We start from the raw sequence: 26038 nt of genomic DNA, 5'->3' as shown, positions 1-26038 counted from the left end.
ATCTTAAAAAAAAAAAAAAAAAAAAGAACATGCATGTAAACTCTTACATTACTGTAGGGTCCAGCCCTACAGGGTTCTGTGAGCCCCTCTCATCTGGTGTGGAGACCAGAAATTGTAGAAATAAAAGACATGGCCGGGCGTGATGGCTCAAGCCTGTAATCCCAGCACTTTGGGAGGCCGAGGTGGGCGGATCACGAGGTCAAGAGATCGAGACCGTCCTGGCCAACATGGTGAAACCCCGTCTCTACTAAAAATATAAATAAATAAATTAGGTGGGCGTGGTGGTGTGCACCTGTAGTCCCAGCTACCCAGGAGGCTGAGGCAGGAGACTTGCTAGAACCTGGGAGGCGGAGGTTGCAGTGAGCCGAGATTGCCACTGCACTCCAGCCTGGTGCCTGGTGACAGAGTGAGACTCTGTCTCAAAAAAAAAAAAAAGAAAAGAAAAGAAAAGAAAAGAAAGAAAAGACATAAGACACGGAGATAGAGAAAAGAGAGTTTGGGCGCGGGGGTCCACTGCCAACCAAATCTCAGAGACCAGCACTGGCCCCGAATGGCGAGACACTCTCACAATTATTGAGTTGCAAATCTGAGGGCAGGGTAAGTAGGGCATGGTCTTGGCGGTCAGAGACCGGGGACAGGGTAGATAGGGCGTGCCAGTGATAGGGTCAAGTACATCACGTGTCATTCAGGCAGGGGCTCAGGAATTTCTGGCACTCGAAGTCAGGTAAGGAGCATAATGCATCAGCACTTTTTCCATACTTATCAAGAAAGAACTAAAACATTAAGATTTGTATTACTATTACTGATGATCTTGTCTAAGAAAAAAGGAACCAGGTGCAGAAGTAGAGCATAAGAGTAGAAATGAAACGTGACCACTGAAGCACAGCATCACATAGAGACAATTAAGCCCCCAGATGTCTGCAGGCCTACCTGACAGCCGTGAGGCCTTACCTCAAGAGCTTGGGGAAGCGGAGTTTTCTCCTAACTCCTCCGGGGAAAGAGACGTCTCAGTGATCTTGGACGGCTCCTTCTTTAGCTGGCTAAACAGGGGGTGCTTTCCCAGCACTGGCTCTGCCGCACAGCCAAGGCGCCCTCCAGCAGCCCTTATGCAGGCATGACAGAGGGCTTAAAGCATCTTGCCTTGTGTCATTCATTTCACAATGTCACTCCAGGTTCACAGTTCCGACCTGAGAGGCATTAGTAAAAGAATTAAGATTACCTATGAATAACCAAGATCACATATGAATAACTAATAACTACAGTTATATTTCTAGTTACTTTCTTCTTCATTATTTATATGGAAATAGGCTGAGGCTTTTTGCTCCTGCCTCGACACTTATGATATCTCCCCCCTACATGTTACTACATAGAATTAACATCATATAAGTGTTTTAAGTAATCAAAAGTAAACTCAGGAATTTGGTTTGTTGTTGTTGTTGTTTCTGAGATGGAGTCTTGCTCTGTTGCCCAGGCTGGAGTATAGTGGCGTGATCTTGGCTCATTGCAACCTCTGCCTTCCAGGTTCAAGCTATTCTCCTGCCTCAGCCTCCTGAGTAGCTGGGATTACAGGTGCGCACCATCATGCCCCACTAATCTTTGTATTTTTAGTACAGATGGGGTTTTGCCATGTTAGTCAGGCTGGACTCTAACTACTGACCTCAAGTGATCTCTCTGCCTCAGCCTCCCAAACTGCTGGGACTACAGGTATGAGCCACCTTGCCTGGCCCCTGGACTTGGTTTTTTTGTTTGGTTTGTTTTGTGACAAGAGTCTTGGTCTGTCACCCAGGCTGGAGTCCAGTGGCCTGATCTCGGCTCACTGCAACCTCTGCCTCCCCGTTTCAAGCAATTCTCCTACCTCAGCCTCCCAAGTAGCTGGGACTACAGGCATGTGTCACCACTCCTGGCTAATTTTTTTATTTTTAGTAGAGATGGGTTTTCACCATGTTGGTCAGGCTGGTCTTGAACTCCTGCCTTATCTCAAGCAATGCACCTGCCTTGGCCTCCCAAAGTGCTGGGATTACAGGTGTGAGCCACTATGCCCAGCTGGAATTGTTTTGTTTTTGTTTTTGTTTTTGAGATGGAGTTTCACTCTTGTTGCCCAGGCTATAGCGCAATGGGGCAGTCTCAGCTCACTGCAACCTCCACCTCCCAGGTATGAGAGATTCTCCTGTCAACCTCCCAAGTAGCTCAGATTACAGGCATGCGCCACCATGCTGGATTTTTTTATTTTATTTTTTAATATTTAGTACTCACCCTGTTAGTAAGGCTGGTCGAGAACTCCTGACCTCAGGTGATCCACCTGCCTTGGCCTCCCAAAGTGCTAGGATTACAGGCGTGCACCATCGCACTGGGCCCACAATTGGTTTTAAATGAGCAAGCAATTAAGCAATTGGAGACTACCAGAAATGACCAGATAGGCTAGGAGTGGTGGCTCACACATGTAATCCCAGTACTTTGGGAGGCTAAGGCAGGTTGATTGCTTGAGACCAACTTTAGCAACCTAGTGAGACCCTGTCGCAAAAAAAAAAAAAGAAAGAAAAAGTTAGCCAGGTATGGTGGTGCACGCCTGTGGTCCCAACTATTTGAAATGCTGAGGAAGAAGGATTGCTTGAGCCCAAGAGGTCGAGGCTGCAGTAAGCTGTGATCATGCCACTGCATTCCAGCCTGGGTTCAGAGCAAGATTCTGTCTCGAAAATAAAAACAAAAAAGTGACCAGATGATTTAAAAAGAATCATCTTCCCCACCTCAATAAAACACTTGAAAATGAAGAACATGATTGTTAAAATTACATGGATACATTTAATTAGTATTTTGCCCAGCTGAAAAGATAGTTCATGGATTAAACAACAGATCTAAAGACGTTATCCAGGCCCCGCGTGGTGGCTCATGCCTATAATCCCAGCACTTTGGGAGACCAAGGCGGGCAGATCACAAGGTCAGGAGATGGAGACCATCCTGGCTAACACACGAAACCCTGTCTCTACTAAAAAATACAAAAATTAGCTGGGCATGGTGGCGGGCACCTGTAGTCCCAGCTACTTGGAGGCTGAGGCAGGAGAATCACTTAAAACCGGGAGGCAGGCCGGGCGCGGTGGCTCACGCCTGTAATCCCAGCACTTTGGGAGGCCGAGGCGGGTGGATCACGAGGTCAAGAGATCAAGACCATCCCGGTCAACATGGTGAAACCCCGTCTCTACTAAAAATACAAAAATTAGCTGGGCATGGTGGCACGTGCCTGTAGTCCCAGCTACTAGGGAGGCTGAGGCAGGAGAATTGCCTGAACCCAGGAGGCAGAGGTTGCGGTGAGCCGAGATGGCGCCATTGCACTCCAGCCTGGGTAACAAGAGCGAAACTCCGTCTCAAAAAAAAAAAAAAAAAAAAACCGGGAGGCAGAGGTGGCAGTGAACCAAGATCATGCCACTGCACTCCAGCCTGGTGACAGAGACTCCATCTAAAAAAAAATAGACATTGTCCAGAGAGGAGGAGATGAGGTATCTGAAATTATTAGAGATGTGGAGAGTAGAATGAAAAGGTCTAAGATATGTCTAATTATAGTTCCTGAGAGAAGAGCAGAGAAAATAAGAGAACAGGCAATATTTAAAGAGTCTAAGAATTTTCCAGAACTGATGAAAGACAGTTCTTGAAGTCCCAACCTCAGGTGTTCCGCCCGCCTTGGCCTCCAAAGTGCTTGGATTACAGGCGTGAGCCACCACGCCCGGCCTAGATGTCACCTTTTCTACGAAGCCCTCTCTGACCGCCACTTCCTCAAAGTCTGATGCCATGACGTATCGTATATTTTGTACTATTTCATCAAAGCTTGTCTATTTGCACACATGGTTTGGCACTCAATAAATGTTGGGGAGTGAAGGAAAGAGTCAGGCATGAGATGCTGTGTACTGGAGTCCATTTATTCAGACTCTCAATTGAGAACAGCAAGGGAAGTGCCTAGAGTGGGGAACCAGTCCACCCAGCTTCCCCAGCACCTCCTGCCTGTGAGTTTGAAGGGAACTGGTGGTCAGGTTGAAGCAGCATGCACTCTGGCTCCTGAAGTGGCTGGGCCACCGGTGCTGCAGATAACTGCACACTGACCCCTCAGCAGGGGCAGTCAGGCCTCCCTAGACAGTCAGTAAGAGCTGCTTCCTGGGAGCAGTGGGACAGACGTGGAGTCTGGAAGTGGGTCAAGTTGCAATCACAAGTCCTCAGTCCTACAGATGCTTGCTTTCTCTGTGGTTATTGGGATGTGCTCAGCTAGAGAAATTTCTAACTGATTACAAACCAAATTCCCAGGAGCTGGCCAGATGGTGATCCAAGAGTACAAATCCAGCCCAGGCCAGAGATGGCTAATGGAGCTGCACTAGGCTGGCCAGGGGATCAGGGAAAGCTTTTTGTCCTGATTATAAGCAGTGCCCTCGCCTCCCCCAAACCCTTTGGCCTGACAGATTCTGAGGGGCTGGGATAGGGGCAATGAGTGCATCTTACCCAAGCCCACGCCCGGCTACCCTGACTGCAATGCTGCCGAGATTGCTCTGGTACCACCTATGGGCCTCTGAGTTACTATTTTAAAACAAATACCTTTTCCAAAACCAAAACTCTGTCCGTTTGGACCAGTTGTTTTCCTCTAGGGACAGGGTCTGTAACACACAACAGAGACCTGGTGTCTGGAAAAGCTGAACATCTTTAGAAGAGCTTAAAAAAAAGAAAAAGCTCATCATTGCTGCATGAGGCCAGCCAGCCCAGCTGGAGAAGGCAACAGGCTGTGGAGGGAGCCAAAGGACCACTTGGCCAGCTTGTCAGAGCCTGAGCCAAGCTATTGTATAAGCTCCAAAGTATTGGAAAGAAGGGAAAAAAAAAAAAAAAAAAACAACTGGGACATGTTTTCAGTCTTGCTGAGGAGCCCGGAGCATGCTCACAACTCCAGGATTCTGCTATTTTCTGCAAATGGAAAATATGATCCACACACCACTGGAGTGTGTGCCTATGTTGCCCTGCCCTGTAACTTAGGGGGCCAGGACTTACACCACCCTTGACTGCCTTCCAGAATCCCCTGTACCCCTCTGAGCAGCTGGCTCACTTTAATAGTTAAAAGACAGGACAGTGGCCTCAGAATCAAAGTACAGAATGTGCATTTATTGACATCTGCCCTGGGCTACACTGGCAAGAACAAAAGCAAATGCAAAGGGTAATGTACAAATGCAATTAGCAACCTGGTGTCATTGTGAATACCAGTAGATGTTCTTTCCAGTCTTGGTAGAGAAACTATGATTATCCTATGTTTAATAGGTTAACTGAATGTGCACTAGAATTCCAAATTTAGCAAAGAAATAAATAAGTTATTTACATTTCAAGTAAAAAGTATTGCATTTTATTTCTTTATTTCGCCTCCATTCATATGCATGCACTATGATCAAGGCTTGCTTCCGTCCTGTGGAGCAAGGCCAAGAAATATGCTTTGTATTGGTTATTTGATCTTCAGCATCAGATTATCACTATTGCAGAGGTGGGCAAACCCATGCAAAAAAAAGAGGAAGTATATTTGCATTAATGGCATTAAATGAAGAACAGCTGAAGCTGCAGAGTTTTACCAGTGGCCAGTTTCTTGAGTTTCTTTTAAAGAACAATTTCACAAAGGGGCTTTATTTTGCCGATTTGGGGGCCGCATGCCAATCAGTATCATGGGACAAAGACAGTAAGTAAAGGCATGAAGAAACAAACAAGCAAATTGCACCAAAACAGATGTGCTTAAATTAACCAAGTGACAGTTTGTGTGTCAGTCTAGGGGAGAAGAGGGTGAAGTACCACACAACTTAGTTGCTCAGGGGCTGTTGAGCAACTCCAGGAAATCTCAGAGAGGCCACCGCTCCACGCTCGCGCTGGCCACCCCTGCTCGCCCGCTGCTGCCTCCTTGAGGACACGCTTCCCTGGACAGTGCCTGCAGCAGGGGACCGAGCTGGGGTGCTTTGGAGGTACTGGAAGGCACTCTGGCGGCCTACCTGCCTCTCTACACAGTTGAAGGTGAGAGCCACTCCCACATTGCTCTTCATGATTCTGGAGGAGCCATCAGATGTGCCATCAAAGCAACGTCCAAGCGCAATCTCCTTGGCCGTGCGAGGGTCCTGGTCAGTGACAGTGTAGATGCCATAGTTGTGGCCCAGCGGGTCCAGGGGTGCCAGCATGGTGTACTCACTGGTGTCATTATTGACTGCAAGTGGCAGGTGGTTGACCAGGTACTCATGCAGCATGGGGTTCACACTGGCCCGCTGGCAGCTGCCCTGGGGGATGACCTTCACCAGGGTGCGGTCCACACGGTCCTGGTCATAGAGCATCCCACTGCACTTGAACTCCAGACAGGCAGCTGAGATATTGGGCTGGTCCCTGTCCCGAGTGCTCCTCACATCTCGGATTCCATATAGCTTCCCCACTGTCCGCCGATGAGTGCCCCCCATGTTGCGGGATCGCACATTCACTTCCAGGGACCCTACAATCTTCACCTTGATATAGCAGGCCCTGAATTCCATCGGCTTTGGCCACCATGCCAGATAGTCTTCAGTCCAGCTCATAGGGTCATCTTCACTGAAGGGGACTGTGTTATAGTCATACCGATCCCCCTCAATCTGGTAGAACCGGAAGTGGGCTGCACTGGGCGGTGCCTCTTCACATGCCCGGAGGTTCTCAAAGGCATAGATAGGCCCATTGCTCTCCTCAGCTGAGTTGGGCCTTGGCTTGGCCATGCTAATCTGGAAAGCTGTCTTTTTAACCCGTGGATCCTCGTGGTCCGTCCGACGGTACTTGAGCTTGTTGAGATAGGGCTGCGGTACGCCAATTGCATTTGGGTTGAATTTAGGAGAAGACTCCACTGCTTGTAGTTCCTCCCCAGCCAGGCTTGCCAAGACATAGGCAGAGTAGGCATCAGGGGACTGGTCATCACAGAAGGCAGGCACACAGGCCCCATTGGGGCCCGTGATCACACTGTCGAAGCGGCCCCAGGCCCTCGGGTTGGATGAGAAGCCAGCTCTAGGCTCTAGGTTGATCACGGAGATCACAACCCCCTGGATCTGCTCACTGGGCAAGAACCTCTCACTCCGGTAGGCCCTCACCTTAACAAAGCACCTTCTGCTTTCAGGAACATCCAGGTTAAAGAGCCTCCTCTCACGGATCTCCACGTTGCCCACCAGGAAGGTTCTCTCTTCCCTTTTGTTCCTTCTTTGATTTTCAAATTTGAAGTCATCTTCCTCCTCCCACAGCCCTGTGTCTGGATTGAGTGACCAGAGTTTCACTGTAGATATGTGCTCTGGCATCTTGACCTGGGTCGAGTCGAGGTGGACCTTCACTTTGCCAGCATTAAGTGACTCTGAGGTGATCTCATCTCGGAAGTCCACAGAGAACATGCCATACGTCCGAAGGGGGAAAGTGTCTCCGTCCTCATTGATGAAGTTCAGGTCACTCTGGGCAGCTGTGGCTGTGGAAATATTCCGGGGATCCAGGAAGGTCACACTGGCCTTCACTTTTCCTGTGTAGGGCTCCCCATTCTGCCTGTAGAAACTATTGGAGGGAATCTCCAGTTCAGCCATGGGGTCTTCACCAACCACTTCCCCCAGGGGGATGATGTTGGTCTCCGTGGCTTCCAAAGTGATGGGCTCTTTCCGACGAAGCATCTTGATTTCATGGAACACTGCACTCCCCTTCTTGTTGAAAGGTAGCACTTTGGTGGTGTTGACAAACTTCTGCAGCCTGTCTACAAATGTGAGCACCAGCCTCTCAGTGTCCTGGGGGACATGGAGGGTGAAAGTGCCCTTGTAGCCAGTCATGCTTACACGGCTGTTCCCCAGGTACACGTGGCCAAAGCGCATGGGCTCCCCATTGTCAGCAGCACTGACACGGCCCCGTACGATGCTCCGAGTTTCTGTACATCGCTGGCAGCTGCACTTCTTGGCCACCTTGGTGGGTAGCGTGTAGCCACTGCACTGGATCTCCCTCTCCTCTGTTTTGGAGATGCCACAGCAGTTCTGTACGGCATCACGGCACCTGATCCCATTATCCTGCTTCCCTGCACAGGTCTTGACAGGGCAGCGTCCCACATCATAGTAGAAGGAGTTGGTGGCATTCTGAAAGCAATCATGGGGCAGCTGGATAAGGTAGCTCTCAGGAACTGGGTTGCAAGGAGTCTCGTCAGGTGCTGCAGAGGGAAATGGTGTGGAAATTAAGATTTAAGTTTACATCCTACACAAAGAGCACCTCAACCTTACATCTCTACAGTGTTCTATGATTTTCAAAGGACTTGTATATCCATGACCCTCATCCTCACAGAACACTCTGAAGGAGATGGAACAGCTATTACTGATCCCATTTTATATACGGTGAAACACAGTTGGTTGATGAGACCGCTATAGCGGTGGTTTGTCTCAATGGAGGGGTCTTGAAAATGTATGAAGGTGTTTTGGGTTATCACCAAAATTGGGGATGCTACTGGCATATTGTGGGTAGGGGTCATTGACATTCTTTTTTTTTGTTTTGTTTTTGTTTTTGTTTTGTTTTGTTTTGTTTTGTTTTGTTTTTTGAGACGGAGTTTCACTCTTGTTACCCAGGCTGGAGTGCAATGGCGTGATCTCGGCTCACCGCAACCTCCGCCTCCTGGGTTCAAGCAATTCTCCTGCCTCAGCCTCCTGAGTAGCTGGGATTACAGGCACGTGCCACCATGCCCAGCTAATTTTTTGTATCTTTAGTAGAGACAGGGTTTCACCATGTTGACCAGGATGGTCTCGATCTCTTGACCTCGTGATCCACCCGCCTCAGCCTCCCAAAGTGCTGGGATTACAGGCTTGAGCCACCGCGCCCGGCTTTTTTTTTTTTTTTTTGATAACAGAGTTTCACTCTTGTTAGCCAGGCTGGAGTGCAATGGCACGATCTCGGCTCACCACAACCTCTGCCTCCTGGGTTCAGGCAATTCTCCTGCCTCAGCCTCCTGAGTAGCTGGGACTACAGGCACGTGCCACCATGCCTAGCTAATTTTTATATTTTTAGTAGAGACAAGGTTCCACCATGTTGATCAGGATGGTCTTGATCTCTTGACCTCGTGATCCACCTGCCTCGGCCTCCCAACATGCTGGGATTATAGGTGTGAGCCACCGCGCCCGGCCGGCCATTGATGTTCTGTGTCCTGCAATGCCTGGTTACTGTTCTGCGTAAAGAATCTTTCTGGGCCGGGCGCGGTGGCTCAAGCCTGTAATCCCAGCACTTTGGGAGGCCGAGGCGGGTGGATCACGAGGTCAAGAGATCGAGACCATCCTGGTCAACATGGTGAAACCCCGTCTCTACTAAAAATACAAAAAAATTAGCTGGGCATGGTGGCACGTGCCTGTAATCCCAGCTACTCAGGAGGCTGAGGCAGGAGAATTGCCTGAACCCAGGAGGCAGAGGTTGCGGTGAGCCGAGATCCGGCCATTGCACTCCAGCCTGGGTAACAAGAGCAAAACTCCGTCTCAAAAAAAAAAAAAAAAAAAAAAAAAAAAATTAGGCTGGGCACCATGGTTCACACTTGTAATCCCAGCACTTTGGGAGGCCGAGGCAGGTGGATCACGAGGTCAAGAGATTGAGACCATCCTGGTCAACATGGTGAAACCCCGTCTCTACTAAAAATACAAAAAATTAGCTGGGCATGGTGGCGCGTGCCTGTAATCCCAGCTACTCAGGAGGCTGAGGCAGGAGAATTGCCTGAACCCAGGAGGCAGAGGTTGCGGTGAGCCGAGATCGTGCCATTGCACTCCAGCCTGGGTAACAAGAGTGAAACTCCGTCTCAAAAAAAAAAAAAGAATCTTTCTGTTTTCTGAATGACTTTCACACATCTCACCAGACATTCATTTAGGTAGAAAACCTGTTTAAAATGATCAGAGCTTTGGCCGGCTGCAGTGGCTCACACTTGTAATCCCAACACTTAGGGAAGTCAAGGTGGGTGGATTGCTTGAGCCCAGGAGTTGGAGACCAGCCTGGGCATGTGATGAAACCCTGTCTCTACAAAAAATACAAAAATCAGCTGGGCGTGGTGGCACGTGCCTATAGTCCCAGCTACTTGGAGGCTGAGGTGGGAGGATTGCTTGAGCCTGGGAGGTCGATGCTGCAGTGAGCTGTGAGTGTGCCACTGCGCTCCAGCTTGGGCAACAGAGCAAGACTCCATCTAAAAGAATGAAAAGATCAGAGCTTATTATCCTTTACATGGCTTTAACCACATACTGAATTTTTCAAGAATGCAACTGCCATATAAATTGAGCTAAGATTGTACTTTGTTTAGCTCAGAACAATACCAAGAATTGTTCCTCATCTTGGGAACATCACGTTTCTACACCACCATTATCGTTTTTGTTTGTTTGTTTGTTTGTTTGTTTTACACCACTATTATCTAAGCACTGTGAATGCCAAAATGATACCTCTGTACCCATTAGCATTTGTAGTGGTCATGTTTATGGTGGATTTAAGTGCAAGTGGCTAACTTCTTGGTTTGTCTTCTCGTGTCAATGTGCCAAAGCATTTACATATGGGAATACACACTATTTTATATTAAAAATTTAAAAATTGGCCGGGTGCGGTGGCTCAAGCCTGTAATCCCAGCACTTTGGGAGGCCGAGGCGGGTGGATCACGAGGTCAAGAGATCGAGACCATCCTGGTCAACATGGTGAAACTCCGTCTCTACTAACAATACTAAAAATTAGCTGGGCATGGTGGCGTGTGCCTGTAATCCGAGCTACTCAGGAGGCTGAGGCAGGAGAATTGCCTGAACCCAGGAGGCGGAGGTTGTGGTGAGCCGAGATGGCGCCATTGCACTCCAGCCTGGGCAACAAGAGCGAAACTCCGTCTCAAAAAAAAAAAAAAAAAAAATTTAAAAATTGCCGGGCGCGGTGGCTCAAGCCTGTAATCCCAGCACTTTGGGAGGCCGAGGCGGGTGGATCACGAGGTCAAGAGATCGAGACCATCCTGGTCAACATGGTGAAACCCCGTCTCTACTAAAAATACAAAAAATTAGCTGGGCATGGTGGTGTGTGCCTGTAATCCCAGCTACTCAGGAGGCTGAGGCAGGAGAATTGCCTGAACCCAGGAGGCGGAGGTTGCGGTGAGCCGAGATTGCGCCATTGCACTCCAGCCTGGGTAACAAGAGCGAAACTCCTCCTCAAAAAAAAAAAAATTTAAAAATTTATTCTTTGTTTTATATTTAGGACCATGTACAAATACATTTGGAAATTATATGTAGTTATCTATAAATTTAACTTCATAATAACAAAGCAATATTTAAAATTACTGTAACAAGCACGGAGGCTTGGTGGGATGAGTTGGGACCACCGCTGAGGGTTCCACGTCTCTGCCAATGTCCAGAGTACCCTGTGTCTTGTCTGTCCTGAAGTCTCGTGCTCAACTTTTTTTTTTTTTTTTTTTTTTTTTTTTAGTTGGAGTTTCGCTCTTGTTACCCAGGCTGGAGTGCAATGGCGCGATCTCGGCTCACCGCAACCTCCGCCTCCTGGGTTCAGGCAATTCTCCTGCCTCAGCCTCCTGAGTAGCTGGGATTACAGGCACGCGCCACCATGCCCAGCTAATTTTTTGTATTTTTAGTAGAGACGGGGTTTCACCATGTTGACCAGGATGGTCTCGATCTCTTGACCTCGCGATCCACCTGCCTCGGCCTCCCAAAGTGCTGGGATTACAGGCTTGAGCCACTGCACCTGGCTGCTCAACCTTTTAAGAGTCTGAAGTAGTCCAGGATCCTTCCAATACATTCTGTCCTCCTTTGCCTTTTGTTTTGTTTTGTTTTGTTTTGTTTTGGCCAATTACTAAACTATCTTCCTTCCTACCCATTTTCCAAAGACGGGCTCCGGATTGGTCTTGGACCTCGAATCTCTCACACTCCAGTTCTCTTCTTGAAGCCAGCTTTAGATCACCCTTTCTTGTAAGGCCCCCTTAGTTCCCACTTCTATATGTTTACCCATGCTGGCCCCTCAATCTGGAACACCCTCACCTCCACATACACAATCCCTGACCGTTCTTTAAGACCAGGGGTTCTAGGCCGGGCGCGGTGTCTCAAGCCTGTAATCCCAGCACTTTGGGAGGCCGAGGCGGGTGGATCACGAGGTCGAGAGATCGAGACCATCCTGGTCAACATGGTGAAACCCCGTCTCTACTAAAAATACAAAAAATTAGCTGGGCGTGGTGGCGCGTGCCTGTAATCCCAGCTACTCAGGAGGCTGAGGCAGGAGAATTGCCTGAACCCAGGAGGCGGAGGTTGCGGTGAGCCGAGATGGCGCCATTGCACTCCAGCCTGGGTAACAAGAGCGAAACTCCGTCTCAAAAAAAAAAAAAAAAAAAAAAAAAGACCAGGGGTTCTAACCTTGGTTGCAAATTGGAATCACATGGGGAGGTTTTAAACTATGCATGCCCAGGCCACATCTCAGACCAATTAGGTCAGACTCTCTGGAGGTAAGACTGAGGCATCAATATTTTTAAAAACCCAATCAGGTCATACAAAGGGGCAGCCCAAACTGAGAACCATTATTTAAGCCCCAGCTAGAAAGCTGCTCCCTCAAGTAGCCATCTGTGGTCACTCCCACCTGGGAGGTATCTACCATCTATTACAGTCTGTAGCCCCTTACCTCCTGTTTTAGCTGCATTTTTCTTTTTCTTTTTTTCTTTCTTGTTTGTGTGTGTGTGTGTGTGTGTGTGTGTGTGTGTTTGTTATGTTTATTTGTTTTTGAGATGGAGTCTTGCTCTGTCACCCAGGCTGGAGTGCAGTGGCACCATCTCGGCTCACTGCAAACTCTGCCTCCCAGGTTCAAGCAATTCTCCTGCCTCAGCCTCCTAAGTAGCTTGGATTACTGGTGCACACCACCACGCCTGGCTAATTTTTGTATTTTTAGTAGAGATGGGATTTCACCATGTTGCCCAGGCTGGCCTCAAATGACCTCAGGCGATCCATCTGCCTTGGCCTCCCAAAGTGCTGGGATTATAGGCATGAGCCACTGTGCCCAGCTAGCCTGAGCTTTTACTGTGTAGTTATGTGCACTGGGGTGCTTGACCATCCCTGTTGCAGACCCAGGGCCCCCAGGGACCCAGACAGGCTTACCTATGACAATCAGCTGGGCAATCTTGGACTTCATGGCCCCAGCATCACTCTGGGCCTTGCAAAAGTACTCTCCAGCCTGCTCCTGCTTCAGGTTCCTCAGCACCAGCTTACTCTCATGCTTGTAGAGGGAAGGATCCAGCAATGTGTCATTATGATACCTGCAAGGGACGGAGAGGAAGAACCTGAATGGCAGTGGGAGGGCAGGTATCCCTGGGAAAGTTCCAGAAGCAGGTAGCCAAGAAGACAGATGGTAAATGGGTTCCCCTTTGACTTGGCTCATCCAAGAGCACTAATTGGCTTGGGAGACAAGGAACTTTGTTCTAAGTCCCAGCCCTACCATGTACCTGGCTGGGACAACCCCCCTCCCTATCTCACCTGTCTGTGCTTCAGCTTTCTGGTCTATAAAATGGCAGCAATGACCAGGCATGGTGGCTCAACACCTGTCATCCCAGCAGTTTGGGAGGCCAAGGTGAGTGGATCACCTGAGGTCAGGAGCTCAAGGCCAGCCTGGCCAATATAGTGAAACCCCATCTCTACTAAAAAAAAAAAAAAAAAAAAAAAAAGGAATTAGTTGGGTGTGGGGGCATGCGCCTGTAATCCCAGGTACTCAGGAGGCTGAGGCAGGAGAATCACTTGAACTTGGGAGGTGGAGGCTGCAGTGAGCCGAGATCGTGCCATTGCACTCCAGCCTGGACAACAAGGGTGAAACTCCATCTCAGAAAAAAAATAATAATAATAAAATGGCAGCAATGACCTCTAGCTGACTTCACAGGATTGTTGGGCATGTCAAACAAGAGAGTAGCTATAAAATGTTTGTGAACGATAAAGGACTCACAGCCATAAGGGATTCTTCCCTTGTTTACTTTTATTGGGAAAAGCAGGACTTGGGAACTTTGTTCTGTGTCCTGCTGATACACAAGTCCGATCCCCAAGACCAGAGATGCTCTAGGGGACCCCAGCTTATTTTTTTAAGACAAGATCTCCCTCTGTCACCCAGGCCAGAGTGCAGTGGTGTGATCACAGCTCACTGCAAGCTCTGCCTCCTGAACTCAAGTGATTCTCCTACCTCATTCTCCCAAGTAGCTGGGACTAGAAGCCTCCACACCTGGCTGATTTTTAAAGCTTTTTTTTTTTTTTTTTGAGACGGAGTTTCGCTCTTGTTACCCAGGCTGGACTGCAATGGCGCGATCTCGGCTCACCACAACCTCCGCCTCCTGGGCTCAGGCAATTCTCCTGCCTCAGCCTCCTAAGTAGCTGGGATTACAGGCACACGCCACCACGCCCAGCTAGTTCTTTTGTATTTTTAGTAGAGACGGGGTTTCACCATGTTGACCAGGATGGTCTCGATCTTTCGACCTCTTGATCCACCCGCCTCGGCCTCCCAAAGTGCTGGGATTACAGGCTTGAGCCACCGCGCCCAGCCCCTAAAGCTTTTTATAGAGACAAGGCTTTGCTATGTTGCCCAGGCTGGTCTCGAGCTCCTGGGCTCAAGCAATCCACTTGTGACAGCCTCCCGATGTGCTGGGATTACAGGTGTGAGCCACTGTGCCCCGCCACAGGGTTCCCAGCTTTGAGGGTACAATGAGAGAGCTTGCTGGTTGTCTGGCTCCCAACCCCACTGGCTCACACTTGTAAGTTCCAACATCCGGGCTCTGTACCAGTGCCTTACTTGTAACTTTATTCTATTGGTTATTGTTCTTATTAATGAGTCCAGACCCAATGCAAGAAAGCTCTGGTTTCCAAGAGAACTGGGCAAGGTAACTGGCAGAATACGCACCAAAAATACTTGTCTGGACCGGGCTTCCCGGTGGCCTTACAGCACAGGGATACGCTCTGCCCAGCTTTCCGTGCTTTTGTCTCAGGGTTCATCACCATGTACGGGGTCTCTGGGACAGAAGATGAGAAACACGTTTTGAGTGTGTGTTTGTGTGTGTGCGTGTGTGTGTGTGACCTCAGGGTCTTTGGTGGTGTGAAAATTGTATGGCTTCACCCTCACCTCCAGCCCATATCCATTGGTCCTAAGGGAACTGGTTCAGAGTGGAGTCTACCCTTCCACACCCCCCATCCTGGGACCTGTTCCATGGCCTGTCAAGCAGCATCTGGGTGGGTCAGTGGAGAAACAAGGGGCCCTCGTGTCAGCCAGGATTCCTAAGCACTACCATTAGGACAGAACTGGCTGTTTTGAATAGTGCAATATTCACTTTCTGTTGCCCCTGGCAGAATTTCCTGGCCTTCCTGCACCATTTCTGAACTTCCCAAGCCTTTCTCTCTGTGACCTCCAAATCTCAGTGTACCGTATTGACTGTTAGATAAGGTGGCCAGGGAAGACCTCATACATTTGAGGGAGCAAGCCATGCCAATATCTACAGGAAGAGCATTCTAAACAGAACACAGGCAGCAAGTGCAAAGGCCCTGGGCAGGGGTGTGCCTGCGTGTTTGAGGAACAGATAGGAGCCCATTGCAGTTGGAGTAGAGTGATTTGGTGTATAGGGCCATTTGGGCCATGGTAAGGATTCAGGGTTTTACTCTGAGTGAGCTGGGAAGCCAGCTTTTAGCACTGTGATCCTTTTATTTAAAAATCTGGACCTTCTCACCAGCCCTACCCCAGAGAATTTAGTTACCTGCCCTCACGAACTCTGCATTGATGGTAGCTGTCTTCAGGCTAGTCTTGGGCATTGTGAGTACAATAGGAGCAAACTTGACCTTTGTGATCTTCAGGATGCTTTTACCATCAGGGCACAAGCCAGGGATTCGGAATCTCCCATTACTGTCTGTCTGGGTCAGCAGCTTAGGTGTCTTGGTCAGCAGGTAGATGGTGGCTCCCGAGGCTGGGGCACCTCCGGGAAGGGAGACAACCCCATGAAGCACGAAGTCCTCACACATGCAGGCATCACAGTCAGCATTCACCTGGCCCATTGGGCAGGTCAGGTCACAGTCTGTGGGACAAGGGGCCACATCAGCAGGGATTCTATGGATTCTGGCATTCCTTCAGTCAACATCACAACCTATACACTCACATGTCGCTTCCCCTCCTCCTTGGCCTTTACTACCTTTCCTTATCAGCCTGCATGACTAACTCCTACTCATCTTTTAAAACTTATCCCAGGGCCAGGCACGGTGGCTCACACCTAGCACTTTGGAAGGCCGAGGCGGGTGAATCACTTGAGGTTAGGAGTTCGAGACCAGCCTGGCCAACATGGTGAAACTCTGTCTTTACTAAAAATACAAAAATTAGCTGGGTGCGGTGACATGCACAAGTAATCCCAGCTACTAGGGAGGCTGAGGCAGGAGAATCATTTGAACCGGGGAGGTGGAATCTGCAGTAAGCTGAGATTGTGCCATTGCACTCCGGCCTGGGCAACGTAGGGAGACTCTAACTCAAAAAACAAAACAAATAAACAAACAAAAAAACTTTGCTCAGAACACTTCCTCTAGGAAGTTTTCCCAGATTCCCCCAGGCTATGATAACTGACCCTGACCTGTGTTCCTATATTATACTGTATATCCCTCATTAGGGCACGTAATAGATCCTGAGTTAATACTTGATGAGTAGCCGGGCGCGGTGGCTCAAGCCTGTAATCCCAGCACTTTGGGAGGCCGAGGCGGGTGGATCACAAGGTCGAGAGATCGAGACCAACCTGGTCAACATGGTGAAACCCCGTCTCTACTAAAAATACAAAAAATTAGCTGGGCATGGTGGCGCATGCCTGTAATCCCAGCTACTCAGGAGGCTGAGGCAGGAGAATTGCCTGAACCCAGGAGGCGGAGGTTGCGGTGAGCCGAGATCGCGCCATTGCACTCCAGCCTGGGTAACAAGAGCGAAACTCCGTCTCAAAAAAAAAAAAAAAAAAAAATACTTGATGAGTAAGTAAATGAAGGAATCCATCAGTCTCAGACTGACCATCTAAATTCTCATTCTTCAACCTCACCCACCATACCCTGCCTAGTGCCAGGAGGGAGAGTGGTACCTTTACAGTCCTGTCCCATGCAGTGCTGACCCTCTTCAGTGGCCTCACTGCACAGTGACATCGTCTCTGCCAAGCAGGTGCGTGTGCGAGTCTGGACCCCAGTGTGACCACAGGCGGCTGAGCACTTGCTCCAGGGAGACCACGGGCTCCAGATGCGCTCTGTGTCCCGGCGCAGGGATCCTGCAAAGTGGGATCAACAGACAGTCTGACTTCTCTCTTGAGGGGATTCTGTTGGGAAATCTGACCCTGAAGCTGTTTCTTTGGTAAAGACAAGGTGTCCATTTATGTCATAGAGGTCACTGATATTTATATTTACTGTAATGATTTTTCTAACAGATAGAAGTCCAAAGTCTTGAGGAAGTGATGTCTCTAATTTGCACAGAGGCACCCTATGGGCTAGTAGTGGCCCTGAGAGGGGCTTGTTGGCCAAGCACTGGGACTTTGATATGCTGTCCTAGGATGTGCAAGGATAGCACTATCTTTCTTCTTCACTAGCGTGGAAACAGGCTCATGCTCTTATGGAAGGACTCCCTGGGAAGTCAGGGGCCCCTGGGAAGTCAGGGCCTAGAACCTGCAATGACTTGGACAAGAAGCCCCTTTCTGCCCACCTTCCTCACCTCTGGCCTGAGGCCTGTGTACAAGAATGGGGTCTTCACACCTTGCCCAGATGAGCCTGACCTCCCACCCCAGCTGACCACCTCTGGTGCCTGGGCCGGGGGGATCTTGTGAAACCCCAAGGGGGAGGATCCCCATCCAAGAAGGGAGCAGATCTGTTCCCCCTATCATCTGTATTACCCATGGTGGGAGGGGATATAAATGCATGGACTGCTAACACAGACGTGGGTCAAACCCCAGGTCTGCTTTATCAGCTATGGAATCGTGAGAAGTTACCCAGCTTCTCTGAACCTCGTGTAACTTGTCAAGATGGAGATCCCTCAAAGATCAGTTGTAAAGGTTGAATAATGTGAATAACTAGCACAGTATCTGGCACATAGGAACAAGAATAGAAACACTCAGTGAGCATTTACCTGAGTTAAGCCTCTGCATTCATATCACTTAATCCTCATTAAAAACCCCTATGAAGACTTACTATTACCCATGTGTTACGTAGGAGAAACCAGAGGCTAAGAGAACTTCAGAAAATTTGTCTAGGGGACACGTTGCATGGTAGGCTCAGGATTCAAACCCAAGCATCCCCACTTCAGAACCTGCGGTCTTCACCATGGTGTCACTCAAACACAGTAAAAAAAGGTTGAATAGAGAGTACCTATAAACACAGGACAGTATTGGGAAGGTTCTGGCACTAATGACACTACTTGGTTATTATTAGAGAGTGTGGGAAGTAGAAAAGTTCCTTTGTAAAGTTTCCTTTCTTGTTAAATCATAAGTGAGCTAATAACTATGTTAAGCCCTATTCTATGTAGCTGTTAGACATGCCATGCTTACAGGCACATAGTACATTCCATGTCCTTGTACTTGAACCAAGATATGTTTGCTGGGCATGCTCACAAGACATGTACCAGCTCGCCATTGCGTTTACCTATTTAGAAAAGTTTTAAGTTGTTAGCCAATCAGGTTTTAGTTTAGATTGTGAGGTCTGGCTCCAGCCAATGGAGATCAGACACAGCAGTAAAGACGACCCCATATGTGTAAGGGATACATTTTGTGAGTGTTCCTTTGTTCATTGTCCTCTCGTGTGGCATGATCACTAGTGAGAGTACCCTTCCTGCAGTCCAGGAAGTAAAATTTGTGTTGCTGAAAGATCCTTTATCTCAGTGCTGATTTTTCTTTGCGGCACCGAGCATCTATTTCCAACAGAGAGTCCAAGCATGTGCATGTGTGTGATGTGGAGAGTTCTGGTGGCCAGAGGCAGGTTCTCCCTCTCCCTGAGTAGAGACTAGTGGGAAGTAGCAGGTAGGGGTGGGAGGCGTTTGGCTTACCTGGTGGGCAGAGGAAGCGTACAGTGTAATTAGAGCAGTTCCGGCCCGGCCGCTGCTCCCTGTTGAGGCACCAGAAGCCCTCACGAGGACTACCATGGACCACCTGGCCAGTGCTGCCCGCAGGTGTCCAGTCAGTGGTCCGGGCCTCTAGCTGCAGGGGACGGGCACATACACGGTCCCCATAGTAGAAGCGAATGGCATCCAGCCGCTCATAGTCGCCCTGCCCTCCTGGATAGTCGATGTTGAACCACGTCGTCCACTCACCAGGGCCTGAGAGACATAGCCAAATTGGGGAGGAGCGGTGATCCTGGTGAGCTCCAGTTCTCCTTTCCCTCTCGCCCACCCCCAGCTGGTCTCAGGGTCACATTTGTCTCACCAGGTTCTCTCCAATCCCCTCTACACCTGCCACTGCTGAGGCCTCCGTTCAAGCTCTCATCAGCCTGGTTGAACCACGTCAGTAACTTTCTGCCTGATCTCTCTACATCAAGGCTCCTTCTCTACATCATTCACACCCACCCCTGACCCTGCAATCAGGGTGGGCTTTCTCCATGTGCCTTGGGCCACATCAACCCCAGCTTTAAGATCCTCTTAGGCATTCAGGGTGCTGAGGAGCTGGCCACAGCCATCTCTCCAGACTTATCTCCCCACTCCCTTCCCACCAGCCTGTGGTCCGGCCCCACCAAGCTCCACAGCATTCCTGAAACATATCAGGCAGATTCCTGATTCGGAGCTGTCTTATACACTAAGTTCCTCTGCCTGAACAGAGATGGAGGCCAAATGCCTTAAAAAGTGGGTTTCCATGGAACCCTGACATCATGCCCTGGCTTCAGAGATCTACTTAGCAAGCTCCGTAAAGACTCCCCCCTCCAGCCCCTCCCTGCTCTAGTCACAACTCACTCTCCAGGGTGTTGGCAGGCTTGGCAGGGATGAGGAGGTTCCTCTTTCCAGGCTGGACTCTTCTTACTGACTGGGTCAGCATCGTCTGTCTCCCTGCGGGCCGGAAAGAGAGCTAAGTGAGAGGCCAGGGCTGGGAGTTACAGGCCTCCTCAAGATGCAGGGAAACAGTGTGAGGCGGTGGATGGAGCATGAGCCCCAGGCACGGGTTCAAACCCCACTCTGCTGCTTATCGCTGTGCAATCTCAGAAAAGCTTTATTCCTCTGAGCCTGTTTCTCCATAAAATAGGAATGCATTGGGCCGGGCGCGGTGGCTCGAGCCTGTAATCCCAGCACTTTGGGAGGCCGAGGCGGGTAGATCACGAGGTCGAGAGATCGAGACCATCCTGGTCAACATGGTGAAACCCCGTCTCTACTAAAAATACAAAACATTAGCTGGGCATGGTGGCTCGTGCCTGTAATCCCAGCTACTCAGGAGGCTGAGGCAGGAGAATTGCCTGAACCCAGGAGGCGGAGGTTGTGGTGAGCCGAGATCGCGCCATTGCACTCCAGCCTGGGCAACAAGAGTGAAACTCCGTCTCAAAAAAAAAAAAAAAAAAATAGGAATGCATTAACAATTGCTGCTTCCTAGGGTCCTGGTGCCTTACTCAGGCGATAATGAATGTAAAGAGACCGGGCATGTAGTACATACTCAATGAATGGTAGCTCCCTGTTCACTCTTGTTCTAGACACTGATCATCAGATGCTACTGAGCAGCCAGTGGCCTGGGACTCCTGCTTTGGTGTCTGCACCTAACCTTCTTGGCAGAATGGAGCTTTGTTTTCCTCATCTGTAAAATGGAGGTATTAATTCCCACCTAGCACGGTGACTCAATTGGCATGAGGATTCCATGAGATAGAATGTAAACCTCTCTGAAGTATGTATATGTAGATTGACAGTGTGGGCTCCTGAGCCTCTGCCGCTTTCTAACTGTATGACCCTGGGCAAGTTACTTAACCCATCTGACCCCATGTTCTCTCATCATAAAATAAAGATAATAATAGTTCCTGCCTTAGAGGATTGTGGGGATTAAAGAAGCTCATTCATAAAATCCACTTAGAACGCCTAGCACATAATGCATGCTGAGTAAGTGCTAGCAACTCCTTTTAGCTCAACGCCTGGCACGATAGATGTCCAGTTACTTTCCCTTGGGAGTCCACTCTCATAAAAGACTCATATGGCCTCACTGGGGCAGTGGTCCTCAATTTTCTACACGAGGCTGGCAGGGACTGCCTAAGGATGGGTACAGGGTCCTCAGGCCACAAGCAGTTCCAGCTGTACCCAACCTGAGGCGGGGTTGGGGTCTCCAGAATGGGAAGGAGAACACAGAGCAGAGGGCTGCAAAAGCTTTGATAGGCAATTAACGCTCACTCCAGGAGCCAAATCAGAATTCTCTATGCCACTTAATTGAGGTGATGGGAGCTCTTTTAATCAACCTAATCTGATTTCCCCTCAGACGGTTGAATGTTAATCATCTTCACAAGCAGCAGCTGTCAGGGTGGAAAGAGCAAAGCAGGAGGCGGGTACACACTGGGGTTGGCTCCAGGCTGAGACAGCCTTTGTTCCTGCATTTGTGGCCACAAATCCTGCAAGGCATACGGCTTTAAAAGAGGGTTTTTTTTTTACATTCCTTCCCTTCCCTCCCTCCCTTCCTTCCTTCCTTCCTCCCTCCCCCTCTCTCTCTTTTTCTCTTCCTTTCTTTCCCTGAGTATGTGGTTAGAAATCAGGAGAGGAAGGAGAAAAGGTAGGAGACAGTGTGCAGCGGAGGGCTGGGAGCTCTGATGCTTAGATGGCTTGGGAAGTCTTCCATTCCACCAGACAAAATCTTTCTACAGTTCCTCAGTATCACCAGAGAATGCAGTCAGAGGGCAAGGAGACCGGAAGGGGTTCCGGTGTGCCTGCGAAATTCGGCTGCAGGGTCTAAATGAAATTGAGCTTTGGGCCAAAATAATTTTTATAAAACTAAAAACAGGCTGGGTGTGGTGGCTCACGCCTATAATCTCAGCACTTTGGGAGATCAAGGTGGGTGGATCATGAGGTCAAGAGATGGAGATCATCCTGGCTGACTTGGTGAAACCTCGCCTCTACTAAAAATACAAAAATTAGCTGGGCATGGTGGCATGCGCCTGTAGTCCCAGCTACTCAGGAGGCTGAGGTGGGAGAATCGCCTGAACTCAGGAGGTGGAGGTTGCAGTGAGCTGAGATCACGTCACTGCATTCTAACTTGGCAACAGAGTGAGATTCCATCTAAAAAAAAATAAAAATAAAAATAAAAAACCTAAAAACAGACCAAATCCCAAACCCAAAACTGCTTCTGAGAACTCATTGATTTCTTGTGATTCCCTATTACTTTGGCTGCCAGGAAGCTCAGAGCGAAATTTATTACTCAAGGGCTAAAAATAACCCTCTTATCTTTTTTTTCCTCCCTCTGAATGACTGCTCCGCCCTCTCCTCATATAAAGGTTCTGTTTTGTGAGTTTTAATATTGGGAACTATCTCAAGTGTGTGGGTGGGGGGGAACAAACAGGATATAAATTATGAATAAATCCACAAAGTGGCCTCAGGTCTGAAGGCTTTGCTGTGTCTGAAGGCAGATGCAGAGTTCAGTCCCAGACCAGACATGACTTCACTGAGGCAAGTGGAAGATTTAGGAGCCAGCAGATACTTAGCCTATACCCAACACAGATGTGACTTCCAGGACCAGGAAGGAGAACACCCAGGCCTTGGTCCCCACCATCTTTCCCCTAAGCCCCGTGGGAACGTGGCAAGAGGTGGGTGAGGGTGCTTCACAGAGTTGCTGACTCTGGAATGTGGTCCCCTGGGAAGTTGCTCAGATCCAGTGACCTGTAAAGAAACAAAGCTTGTCAGGTTCCATATTTCTGAATCACCTTTTTTTTTTTTTTTTTTTTGAGACAGAGTTTCGCTCTTGTTACCCAGGCTGGAGTGCAATGGCGCGATCTCGGCTCACCACAACCTCCGCCTCCTGGGTTCAGGCAATTCTCCTGCCTCAGCCTCCTGAGTAGCTGGGATTATAGGCACGTGCCACCATGCCCAGCTAATTTTTTGTATTTTTGGTAGAGACGGGGTTTCACCATGTTGACCAGGATGGTCTCGATCTCTTGACCTCGTGATCCACCCGCCTCGGCCTCCCAAAGTGCTGGGATTACAGGCTTGAGCCACCGCGCCCGGCCTCTGAATCACCTCTTATGGCTCAAGCAGAAATACTTTTTGACCTGTCAAGGAGGGAAAAGTGGACAGAATGATGTCTTAAGAGAGTGACATCAGTCTGAACTGTGACACCAGGCAGCTTGGGAGGGGCAGAGGCTCAGAATCTGAGTTCGAATGGGGCAGACTAGGCTCTATCCCTGGGTGTAGGCTCCAGGGCCCCACATGGAGATGGGGTACAAGGAAGAGCAGGGACAAGGAGGTTCCTTGCCAACGAGGACAGTCCAGGGCTCACTCCCAGCAGCCTCCTGGTGACTCATTAATCACTTCTAAGACCTAGGCTTGAGGGGCATTTGCTTTGCCATCCTTTGATAGAATTCACACTCTTGCACAGGGGGCTACATATTAAGGCCAGGAAGACCTGGCTCCGACCACAGTGGCCTCTCCTAAGGCAGGCAGGCTGGAGGGTGCATGCCTCGGACATACCACCTCCATGAACACATTCCCAGATGTGCACGGGCTGCAGCTGGAACGCATTTCTGACCTTTTTGTTTGGGGCCTGACTGAGGGTTACACAGCCAGGAGCCAGCCAAGGGAAAGCAGACGGGAGGCACAGCGAGAGGCCAGGGCTCCCCAGTAACTGCTGAGCGTGGATGAGGAACTGCAAGAGTCGGGAGAGGAAAGCAGGTCTGGGACAGGGCAAGGAACAAGGGACATGCGTGGTCCAGGCTGCAGCTGAGCGGAACATTTTTATCTCTTCCCAGAGCTCCGGCCAGCCCAGAATCTGACTGGTTTCTGGAGATTCGAAAGTGGTTCCCTTCACTCTCCTAAGTCCAGGGTGTGGTTAAGAAAGGGAAGAGTCCTTGTCTCTAAAAAAATAAATAAATAAATATCTGAAAACACTTGGCTATTCCAGGGGAGGAACAAACCAGCCCCACGCTTCAGACTCTCGCTCTAAAACCGCTCGCCCCACCGCTACCTGTTTCTCGGATGAGGGAGCAGAGTCACCAGGACGTCCCAAAGGCCTCCACATTGTGCGTCTCACTCTGGGCTCCCAGCAGGGAGCTGAGCAGTCTGCAGGCCTGCACCGCATTCAGCCTGAGCCTGAGCCTGCTCCAGGGATGTCTGGAGGCCGAGGTGGCCTGAGACACTTGGTGGAAAAACCATTTCCCATCTGGCAGCCCACGGAGGTTTCTCAGCCTCCCCGCCGTCTGCTCACCATATGCCCTGATGGTTAGACTCGCCATCCCACGCTCCTCAGAACACTTGGATAAAGCAGACTGGCTGGCCGTGGGAAAAAGCAGGGCACCCAGAGGTAACGAAACCCTAAGTGGGGACCTTTTGGGGGTTCCTGACCTCAGGAAGGGGAGGGAAAGGACTTTGGGCCAATGGGGGAAAGCAGATTCCCAAAGCAGAAAGGGGGTCTTCTCTGTGGAAGACGAAGGGTCAGGCAGCAAGAAGTGGGGGGAGGTGGGGAGAAGGGAATGGAGTAGCCAGGGGAGGGCAAGAGCAGTGGAGCCCAGCAGGGGGGTGAGGAGAACAGAAATGGAACTCACCGTGTTCTGAGCAGGACTCCTCAGCTGGGGGTCTAAGCCTTCCTCTCTCTCGCAGTCCAGCGCCGGCCTTATATAGCACAGCTGGTGGCTCAGCCTGTGGCAGCCAGCCAGGGGAAGCAGCAGCGAAACCAGATCTGAGCCTGAGCCTCCCTCTCCCCTCCCCACGTCCCCTGCAGCTCGCAGAGGCCAGGATTTTATGTCCAGATCCTGAGGCGGAGATGCCACAGGACCTGGTGATGGGCCAGGTGGGCAGTGGCCTGGGGCTTCACAGTCCAGAGCAGAGAGAGAGGGGTCAGGAGGCAGGTTGGGCACGAGAAACAGTCTTGGGAAGGGGCCGCGGGGAATTCTGCATCTGGGCAGCATTTCGTGGCCCAGGGGATGGTATGCTCTTGCCTAAGCCTTGCTTGCTGATGTCCCACATTCCCCCGGCCCTGGCCCACCTACACAGAGAAAAGACTTTGCTGGTCTTAGCACATACTGCAAACACTCTTAGGCACACAGGCCACCTTGGCTTCTCAGCTGGGTGTGTCTGGTCTGAGTTGGGCAACTACTCAGCTTCTCTGGCTTCTGAGGGATCACTCAGGGAACCTCAGAAGGGACGAGAGACCAAAGAACTGCGGGGCATAGGTTGTCAGCTGGCGAGAACAGTTCTTCCTCTCTCCTCCCCACTTCCATCTGGGTTCCTGCTGGTACCCACTGAGACCCCAGAGCGCCAGCATGTGGACTCTCCTGAGACCTTGTTGCTCACGTATATGCCTGTGTGTTAGTGCGTGTCTGACTTCAGGTATGGACATCCACCATGTGAACAGCCAGTCTTACCTGTAGGGGGCGTAGGCAGCTGCACGTGCCGTGAAGCCCCACTCCCGGCCCTTGGCCCCAACATGAGGTTATCCGTTTGCACAGATAGTGGTTCTCTAATTTTAACACGTGTTAGAATCCCCTGGAGGGTGGTTAAAGCAGATTTCGGGACCCCCACCCAGAGTTTCTGATTCAGTGGGGTCCTGAGAGTTTGCATTTCTAACAAGCTCCCAGATGATATTGATGCTGCTGGTTCATGGACCACATTTTGAGATTGACTGGTCACAGTGATAGAGCCCCAGCTGAAGGAAGAAGATGAAGACAGAGCGTACTAGGGACCACAGTGGGAGCTTCCAGTACTGCCCCATGTAGCAGGCTCATCTAACCTGGGCTGGGCGTCCCGCCTCATGCCGGCAACTGGAGATGGAGGTCCGGCCCTCTGGCCATCCACACCAGGGTCCACTCACTCTCTCCACGTACCTTTACTGAGCTCTTATTCCCAGGCTCTAGACTGGGCACTGGGAAGCCACAAGAAAAAGGATGTATCCTTGCACTTAGAGGAAAGAGCCTCACATGGAAAT

At 50.0% G+C, this 26038-nt stretch overlaps 1 protein-coding gene across 1 annotated transcript; it reads right to left on the bottom strand.

Annotated features, from left to right (window-relative positions):
* Nucleotides 1-3890: 3890 nt before the first annotated feature.
* Nucleotides 3891-24818, bottom strand: CILP (cartilage intermediate layer protein). The gene is made up of 9 exons (XM_003940888.4): nt 24660-24818; nt 22615-22782; nt 19903-19995; nt 19006-19275; nt 17066-17245; nt 15719-16033; nt 14875-14983; nt 13098-13255; nt 3891-8173 (listed from the first exon to the last, which is right to left on the bottom strand). The coding sequence occupies exons 2-9, from the start codon at nt 22673-22675 to the stop codon at nt 5805-5807; spliced, it is 3555 nt and encodes a 1184-aa protein (XP_003940937.3). The 5' UTR covers nt 22676-22782; nt 24660-24818; the 3' UTR covers nt 3891-5804.
* Between the last annotated feature and the right edge of the window lie 1220 nt (nt 24819-26038).

This window comes from Saimiri boliviensis, chromosome 2, assembly GCF_048565385.1.
Source record: "Saimiri boliviensis isolate mSaiBol1 chromosome 2, mSaiBol1.pri, whole genome shotgun sequence".
In the NCBI taxonomy this organism is placed as follows: domain Eukaryota; kingdom Metazoa; phylum Chordata; class Mammalia; order Primates; family Cebidae; genus Saimiri; species Saimiri boliviensis.
Note: the sequence above shows the minus strand (reverse complement) of the source record. Positions and strands in the feature narration are given on the sequence as shown.